Source organism: Oryzias melastigma, linkage group LG7 (genome assembly GCF_002922805.2).
Source record: "Oryzias melastigma strain HK-1 linkage group LG7, ASM292280v2, whole genome shotgun sequence".
Lineage (NCBI taxonomy): Eukaryota > Metazoa > Chordata > Actinopteri > Beloniformes > Adrianichthyidae > Oryzias > Oryzias melastigma.
The window spans coordinates 8,017,980-8,027,385 of NC_050518.1; the positions used below are offsets into that span (position 1 = coordinate 8,017,980).

The 9,406-nt window shown below is 39.2% G+C and overlaps 1 protein-coding gene across 14 annotated transcripts in view; it reads left to right on the forward strand.

Annotated features, from left to right (window-relative positions):
* Positions 1 to 4,762, forward strand: part of huwe1 (HECT, UBA and WWE domain containing E3 ubiquitin protein ligase 1) — a 37,128-nt gene extending 32,366 nt beyond the window's left edge. For all 14 annotated transcript variants that reach the window (XM_024294071.2, XM_024294086.2, XM_024294081.2 and 11 more), the window contains 11 exons: positions 680 to 782; positions 964 to 1,113; positions 1,198 to 1,443; positions 1,527 to 1,644; positions 1,728 to 1,868; positions 1,950 to 2,237; positions 2,324 to 2,429; positions 2,511 to 2,628; positions 2,851 to 3,032; positions 3,652 to 3,842; positions 3,925 to 4,762. In XM_024294071.2, the coding sequence (XP_024149839.1) occupies positions 680 to 782; positions 964 to 1,113; positions 1,198 to 1,443; positions 1,527 to 1,644; positions 1,728 to 1,868; positions 1,950 to 2,237; positions 2,324 to 2,429; positions 2,511 to 2,628; positions 2,851 to 3,032; positions 3,652 to 3,842; positions 3,925 to 4,027 (1,746 nt within the window). In that variant the 3' untranslated portion in view covers positions 4,028 to 4,762. The remainder of the gene's footprint in view (positions 1 to 679; positions 783 to 963; positions 1,114 to 1,197; positions 1,444 to 1,526; positions 1,645 to 1,727; positions 1,869 to 1,949; positions 2,238 to 2,323; positions 2,430 to 2,510; positions 2,629 to 2,850; positions 3,033 to 3,651; positions 3,843 to 3,924) is intronic.
* The last annotated feature ends 4,644 nt before the right edge of the window (positions 4,763 to 9,406 follow it).

A 9,406-nucleotide genomic window follows, 5' to 3' on the forward strand; every position in this document is an offset into this window, starting at 1 on the left:
TTATATCTCTGGTATGACTCGACTGTTGCCTTAGGTCCAACTTATATTCTTTAAAAAGGTTGTAAATCAAACAGAATGCTGTATTTTTGTGGAAGCTATTAATTATTTGAGGTATAGTAAAATATATTATCACCAGCAAGAAACTGCCTTCAGCAGTTTGTTCCAGTCACAAATGTGAAGACTTGAGCTCCAAGCGCTGAACCTGTTTTAAATTCATGAACAAGGCTGAAAATCAGAAAACTGGCCTTGGACGACTTTTCTTTCTGTTCTTGGATTATAAAAAAGTAATATTTTACATCTTTGAATGAAAACTTATTATTTAGTTCTTTTATAACTCCTCCCGTGCAAAGCCACAGCTTTAGTTTAAATTGGTTTGTTTCCAGCAGAGGGTGACTCACTTCCTAAAAACTAAACAGTAATTTGCTTTCCTCTCTTGACTTCAGCATTTTTATCAAATTAAAATGCGAGGTAGTTTGACCAACTGTACCCTAAATATTGAGTTGCTGCCTGCATTGATTATACTGAATCGCTGGCTGATGTGGCTTCATGCTTTCCCCTGACCTGCCCTTCGAATACTTCCTCTGTCAAATGATCATGGGATGTGATTTGCACGGCCATGTTTGCTTGAACTGCTTGTCATTTTTCCTAACTCACGCTCTGTCTGGTTTGTTCTTTTTAGTCTGAAGTCCAGTCGTTGCCAGAATCCCAAACGGCCCAGAGAGATGATACTCCAATGGACGTGGACCAGCCGTCTCCTGTAGAGCAGGACTCGGCACCTCTGGGTAATTATTCTCTGATGCATATTTCCATCATATTTGGTTAATAGTTTGTCTTTCTTGTCCATTTATGAATAAAGGGAAACATTGTAAATGACAACAGTGAAAATAGTTCTTAATAGCAGATTTAGCTCAAACAAGCCTCAGGCTGAATTGTTTCTTACGTTTTTTTTTCTCTATTTTCTAGATGAGGAGGGAAACGGTCAGACTGAGGCTGAGGAGAGACTTCCAGATCTTCCTCTGCTCAGTGAGCAGCTGCTGTTGGATGAACTGTGGGACATGCTTGGGGAGTGCCTAAAAGAGCTGGAAGAGTCCCATGACCAGCATGCCGTACTGGGTTGGTGGCTTTGTTTTTGAGGAATTATTTTGTTACCATCTTGATTGTGTTTCCATAACTGATTGTTTTCTTTCATCGGTGTAGTTCTCCAGCCCGCTGTGGAGGCGTTCTTTCTAGTCCATGCCACCGAGCGAGAGAGCAAACCTCCTGTCAGGGACACACGGGAGAGCCAGCTGTCTCACATCAAAGACGAACCTCCCCCACTGTCCCCAGCACCTCTTACGCCCGCCACTCCATCCTCCCTTGACCCATTCTTTTCCAGGGAACCGTCCTCCATGCATATTTCTTCAAACTTGCCTCCAGACACTCAGAAATTCCTGCGCTTTGCTGGTGAGTGTGATGCTAGCTGGAGAATGAACACGCCTTCTGTTGTGCATCTTGGGTTTGTAATGAAGCTCCTGCTCGCTTTTTAGAAACTCACCGTACAGTGCTCAACCAAATCTTGCGGCAGTCTACCACTCACCTGGCCGATGGACCTTTTGCAGTTCTGGTTGACTACATTCGGATCCTGGACTTTGACGTAAAGAGAAAGTAAGGAGATTTATTTTTTTTTTCAGCTCTAATTTGTGCGTTTATCCAGATCTTGTGGGTCACTTATGTTGTGTACTCTGCAGGTATTTCCGCCAGGAGTTGGAACGTCTGGATGAAGGCCTGAGGAAGGAGGACATGGCGGTGCATGTGAGACGAGATCACGTGTTTGAGGACTCCTACAGAGAACTGCACCGCAAGAGCCCAGAGGACATGAAGAACAGGCTGTAAGGCTTCATAGCTACTATTCCACTTTTATTTCTTCTGCTCTAAAACACTCCCTGAACTGTTCTCATTGCTTCCTCCAGGTACATTGTGTTTGAAGGGGAGGAGGGCCAGGATGCTGGCGGTCTGCTGAGGGAGTGGTACATGATCATCTCCAGGGAGATGTTCAATCCCATGTACGCACTTTTCCGCACGTCGCCTGGAGACCGGGTCACCTACACCATAAACCCCTCATCCCACTGCAATCCCAACCACCTCAGCTACTTTAAGTTTGTGGGCCGCGTTGTCGCCAAAGCAGTTTATGACAACCGGCTACTGGAGTGCTACTTCACACGCAGCTTCTACAAACACATTCTGGGCAAGAGCGTCAGGTATTTGAGCAACCAGCAGATCTTTCTTGTTAAATGCAAAAGTTGTGTTGTGTGAGTTCATGTGTGGCCTTGGCTTCATTCATCAGGTACACGGACATGGAAAGTGAGGATTATCCATTCTTCCAAGGTTTAGTGTACTTGCTGGAAAACGATGTGTCCACCCTGGGCTATGAGCTGACATTCAGCACAGAGGTTTGTGCTCCTGCTGTTTGATCACAGGAGGAATCTGGTCAGTACTTGCAAATCGATTGATCGTGTTTTGTTGTTTTGCAGGTCCAGGAGTTCGGAGTTTGTGAAGTGAGAGACCTGAAGCCAAATGGAGCCAACATTCTTGTCACAGAAGAAAACAAAAAAGAATATGTACATCTGGTGTGCCAGATGAAAATGACAGGCAAGTTTGTGTCCTTTATCAAGCTCTGTTTGAAATGACTGTTCTGAATGAAGGCAGTAGGTGGCAGCAGTCTTATGTGGAATATTTGGCACAGAGATGTTTCTGGAACAAAACGGCTTCAGCTGTGCCTTTTAATGAAGCTGCAATGCTTTGGATTTCCTCCTCAATCCCAATTACTGCCCATTTAAAAGTATAATATTTACACTTGGATTCATTTTCCAGGTGCAATTCGCAAACAGCTGGCAGCCTTTCTGGAAGGATTCTATGAGATCATACCGAAGAGGCTGATCTCCATCTTCACCGAGCAGGAGCTGGAGCTGCTCATTTCAGGCCTGCCCACCATCGACATCGACGATCTGAAGGCCAACACTGAATATCATAAATACCAGTCCAGCTCCATTCAGGTATGGAGGCGTTCAGACATCCTAAACCAGTACAGATTCATAGTTAATCGATTCTGCAACAAAAAATGGTGTTTATGTGAAACCGGCATTGTGTTGTGGAGATCAACAAGAAGGAAAACAGGATTTGGAGAATCATTAATGATTTGCTTTATCTTATTACTTGTTTGGATCAAAGTAAATAAAAGAAAATTTGAGAAAACTAGAGTTTAAACAATGAAGGTTACTTATTATAATTTCAAAGCTCTAGACATTAAATCACATGTGTATTGTTGGTAAACAGTACCTTTTATTTTTATTTAAGCTCAAACTGGTATTATCTGGTTTAGTTGTCAAACATTTTAGCAAACCTCACTGCAATGGTTAGCATTGGACATGACTTGGCACAGCTTCACTGAATTCTGCTCCTCCGGGTGACATTAAGTCCAGTTTCCCCTGAAGAACTGAATCCTGTGAAAACATGACTGAGAATTTGAACAGACCTCTTGGCAGAGTTTAATGACACGAACAACCACAGACTTGATTTCTGCTGCTCATTTTTTGTCCAGATGTTTTATGTTCAATCAGAAAAAAAAAAAATTATTATGTCTTTCTAATTTTTACGTCTTACTTCAAATGTTAGATCCAGTGGTTTTGGAGGGCCTTGCGCTCCTTCGATCAGGCAGACCGGGCCAAGTTCCTGCAGTTTGTCACTGGCACATCCAAAGTTCCACTCCAGGGCTTTGCCGCGCTGGAAGGAATGAACGGCATTCAGAAATTCCAAATCCACCGTGACGATCGGTCAACAGACCGCCTACCATCTGCTCACACCTGGTAAACGTGTAAAGCCAAATGACAAAAGCTAAAACGAGCAATAAACACAACAATTTATCTTTATTTTTGTTCTGTTTTCCAGCTTTAACCAGCTGGACCTTCCAGCCTATGAGAGCTACGAGAAGCTGAGACATATGCTGCTGTTGGCCATTCAGGAATGCTCGGAGGGATTCGGACTGGCTTAAACCACAAGACTCGACACACACAGACATGCATACACCTAATTTAGATTTGCCTATTCCTGATGCATTCACACTGACAGCCTCTGAACATCCACACACCATTAGAGACAGTTCTGGATTATCCGTTGAATGGCCTAGTCTTGTTGGTTTCTCCTCTATATTAAGCAGAAAGGAATCAGCAAGTGAAATAGACTGATTGACATGCGAACAACACAGAGCTTCATTCTGACACTTTTGTGTCTCCCTTCCCAATTTATGGCAAATGCAAGCAAAAAGGTTCAGAGGATAAGACATGGACTAATATAAAATGTTTTCTTCATTTAGTTTGATTTATCTGTACAAAAGGTTTGGGAGTTTATTATGTAAAATCTTTTTTGTTCTCTGGCTGTGTAAAAAGAAAAAAAAAGAATGTTTGAACAGGATGGTTATAAAACCTTTGGGGAAAATTGTTGTGTTTCTTGTTGCAAATTTATGACCTCGCAAGCCTTGACATTTTTATTGGGGAGGGGGGGTGTATAAGCAACAAGCTTTGGAGATATTCAGAAAACTGCACTTTTTGAAGTTTTGTGGCATTTTTAAGGAAGGATGGTACAAAAAATATGAAGAGAAAAGCTGAAGGTGATTTTAAGAAAACTAACCACAAATTCTAGAGTATTTTTGGCTATTAAATCGCTGACTCAGCCTTGAGCCTTTGAATCAGAGTGGAATAACTGACATGAATAAATGCATCAAATTTCATATATTGTCTCTCAACAGCTATTTTTTGCACCGGATTTGTCTCGTCTAAATTGTCCCGTTTGAATCCGTAGGGTAGGACAGTTCTGTCAGAGAAAACCCACCAACAAATACGTATTATAGATCTGTCATAGTGCACTCAGGAGCTGCTTTTGAGCTGTCACAGCAGCATAGTGTCTATTCCTGATGGGGCTGGTCGTCAACATTCTGAGCAGAGCAATGCTGCAGCAGAGGCTTTGCTTTAAAAGAAAAAGTTATGAAAAGCTGCTGTATGTAAAATCTGAAAAACATTTCCATAGCACATCCTGACAGATGAAGTGTAGCTGAGGAGAGTGTTGTGTCTAAAGTTAAAGATAGAAAACCAAACTCTTGCATCTAGAGAAAAGTGAATCGGGTTCACTGAATATGCACACTTTTGGGTTTTAGTTTTTCAAAAGCTTCTAATTGATTCCAAACATATTTTTACTTGCAGTACCATCTCAAAATATTTATCTCAAGGGTCCCGAAGAAGAAAAATGAAAAATTCATGGATTGTCATAGAAATATTTCTGCTTGAATAAGGAAAATCTGAAACTAATAACTAAATTGTAGCAACTGCCCAGAATGACCTATAATAGACAACATAAGAACATAGAATAATGCAACACATTTGGTTTACAAAGAACAGATTGTACACACATGTTCATGGTGGTTCTACAGACGAGCTTTAAATTTGATCAGACAAGTTTAGGTTGTTAATCTGCATCTAAAATGGATTTATCCTAAATACGACATCATATGAAGGGAATGCCTCTAAGCAGATATAATTTCCTCTCATTTGTTTTCCCAATTTGGAAGAAAGAAAAATGCACAGCTCTACACATCAATGTTATAACAGGAACGTGAAAAACTGTTTTTGTACTTCTAAACCTCACTGCTGTATGTTTTTGGTCATTCTAAATGACTTAAGGAATACATAAGACATGGGAATGCATTATTTTAAAGCACCAGTATCCTTTTTACAGCCATACAGAACTCACTGATTCACAAGGGATTACTCTTTTATTCTTGCACATTTTTGGGTAAATTTCACTAAGACTTTATCTCTATTTTAATTGAAGTGTCCAAAACCTGGCAGGGAACTTTATAAAAATGATATTTTAAATTTTAATTAAACCCCAACAGCACAATTATAACAAAGCTTCAGCTCCAATCAAATGGAAATCAATTCAAACCAGTATTTGTTGTCCATGTACAGTAACAACTAAAACTATTTCAAAATAGTTGTGCTCAACACATCTTTAATAATTGAAATTATCAGTGGATCTGTTTCACCAAAAAAATCAAAAGTGAATTATTTAGTGTAAAGAAAAACATATTCAATGTGCCATGTGTTTGGATCAGATCAATTATTTAAAAAAAAAAAACATTGGATCTCCTTTTAAAGTATGTACAGAAAATATACTTTAAAATATGTTTTTAAATAAAAAATGTGATGGTTAAAGTTAACATTACTTTGTCACAACAAATCAAAGGCCCTATTATAAATAAAAACTAAGTTTCTCAGGCTATCACATAATTGCTATTATTTACAGGTCTAAAGTTTAGCAATTATTTTTATTTATTTTTTTGCATTTTTTTGATAACCTTGAAATATTCCTCCCATAAAATCAAATTAAATTCACAGACGAGACTTCAACATAATTTACGCAAAACTTCTTTGCACAACACTTAAACCTGTCACTCCTCCTGGGTTTGTCCGTCTTCTTTCCGCCTCCTTCGCATGTGGATCTCCTTCCACTCGAGGACCCCGCCCTAATACCACCCCCGCGGTGTGCTGCTGCCTCCTTGACCCTCCCCCACGCGCTCCTCATGGAAACCTGCGACCGGCAGAACAAGCAGCCTCTCCGTCTGATTTGCTGCGTGCCGAGGCGTGATAAATGAAATTACAGCGCTTTCATGTAGAGATTTTAGCCCCCCTGGAAGACCTGGTTTTTCAGGCTAACCCTTTTAAGAAGAAAAAACCCAACAATGCAACTGTTGCATTTTATTATGCTGCTGTTGTGTGGAAAAAAACGCACCCTACTGTGAAAAATGTCCCTGTTTTTGTTCTGTGACCTATTTATGTGGAAGATTTTATTTTTTTTTTTAATACAGGTAAATTATATTTCTATATTATAGAGACACATTGAAATACTTCAATTGCATTTTGCTTGTACCAGTAGCTTTAATGATAGTAGCTTAGGTCTACAGATGAGGACAACTCAAATTTTTGTTGTGGAAAATAGGAATATTATGAAAAAAAACTTAGGAAAGTAGATGGAGATACTTTGTTTAAAACAAAAATGCGTTTTTTGGTCCAAGTCCGTGAACTTTAAAGGCGTGGAGGAGCTCCATTAACACGATCAACGTCATTCTGGTAGATTTTGAAGGAGAAAGTTCATAGTTACGGTATGTTAAATATTTTGTATTTAAGCATGACGCCTCAGGTGTTATAGGGTTAATGAATAGCTATGACAAAGAAAAATGTTTAAAATTGTAATTATTTACAAAGAGCTTGTGTGGAAATTTCCATTTCATCTTGATCGCCAAATTCTGAGTGGAAGAAATAAGCAGGAAGAGGTGCACTACTGGCAGCTTTTAGAGGATTCTTGAGCAAAATCCATTCAAGAATTTAGGACTGAAGCTCCCTGTCCAAGCATCAAGAACCACCAGACAGTTCGACATGAGCTACAAGTGTTCTAACACTGCAAATACAGAAAACAGCAACATTGTTTTCCTTAAGGACCTTGATTTCCAAATGAAATCCAAATTTAGTTTGATCTGTAAATGGGGATTCTTGGTTTTGTGCAACAGTTTTTTCATTCCTAGGAAGAGTTTAGAGAAGAATTCAACATAATTGAAGCCAAATACAAAGTTTTCCCAGATAGTAAGAATTTTGGAAGCTTTGTAATCTGTTGATCTTTAGTATTTAAGGTCTACAGTCAGAGCAGACAACCAGGAAAACTCCCTCTGCTGACAAACCGCATGAAGATGGTGATTTTATTTTCCAGCAGGACTTGGTATGTTCTCACATTGCTAAATGAACCAAAATCTGGTTCAGTGATCATGATGTAATTGTGCTTCTTTGGTTAGAAAACTAGCTTAGCCTGAAGCCCATAGAAAATCAATAGGGGTGTTGTCAACGGGAAAATGAGAAACACCAAAATCAACAATTCAGATGAGCTGAAAGCAGCAAAGTTTCTGCTACATTGATGCAATTCCACAAACAACCTCACATTGATGCAGCAAATCATGCATATGTTTATAGACATAAACATTGTTGCATAAGTCGGACATATCCCAAAAATCTGTTACAATTGGTCTGATGTAATACTGTAATTTTCTATAACCAAACATTCTATGTCTTTAGTTGATCATAAAATTGCAAGACTTCCAAGAAACATTTAATTTAAAATGTGGTGATTATTCATAGTACATCAGTTCCACAATTTGAATCTAATGACGGAAAATATTTAATGTTTTCTAAATATCCAAACTATATTTTTTTAGATGTAGCCTATCTATGTCCTCCCACACACTAAAGATGCATAAATAAAAACATTTAGAAGAAGAAAAAAAACTTTAAAGACCCATTCCAATGAAAATTGGATTTTTAACATGTTCTTGTTGCATTTTTCTCATGATGGATGACGCATATAAAGAACATTCAGATTACAAAAGGAGATTTCTGTTTAAATTCTTGCAAACAAACATTAGTACAGATAAAATGTATCTTCTTCATAATGGGGTGTCACTGATATTTTATTCAACTTAAGAAGCAACAAACACATTTTGAGATGTTTTGAAGGTCCTCTATTCATGTGCAACATGCATGATCACAGTAGTATGGTGGTGCAGTGGTTAGCACTTTTGCCTCAAAGTAAGTTCAATTCCCAGCTGTGACCTTTCTGTGGAGTTTGCATGTTCTCCCCGCCCATGTGTGGGATCACCTTGACTTCATCCTCATGGTTCAAAAACAAGCTTCACATGTTAATCGATTACTCTAAATTGCCCCCAGGTGTGTGTGAGTGTGTGATGGTGTCTCACCTTCACCAACAGCAGTCAGGTTAGTCTCTGTGACCCAGAAAGGGATAAAGAAAATGGATGGATGGAAGGAAAATATTCTTTTCCTAGTCCTTTGTGTATTCACATCTAAAAACAGATTCTCCATCTAACTAAAAGTGAAGGATGGGACTAAAGTTGAAAACTCTGAAGTGCTCTATTGGACTTTTCCAGCCCCACCTTAAACTCTTAAAGGGTGGGGCTAAGAATTCAAACTACAGGATGATTCAGCTTTAATAAAAACAAAAGTTGCTAAAGAAAGTGCAGGCATGATGATTTACCTTCCTGGATGCAGAGCAGTGGAGGATATGAGGGCTACTGAAGTTCATTAATAATGACAACTTAGTGTAGGAGCCGGAAAGCTCTTAGGCTAATATGTTCTGCTCCTGTGGCCTTCAGCGGATGTGGGATAAATCACGGCGGTGAAGCCGTCACAAAGCAACGTAATAAAGTGCTTCTTCGGAGCAGATCTGAAATGAGCAACACATGTCTCTCAGTTCATTAGAGTAAAAGCTCTGATCTTTCTATTTGCTGCAGAGGGAGAGAGATTTGATGGGACTTCTC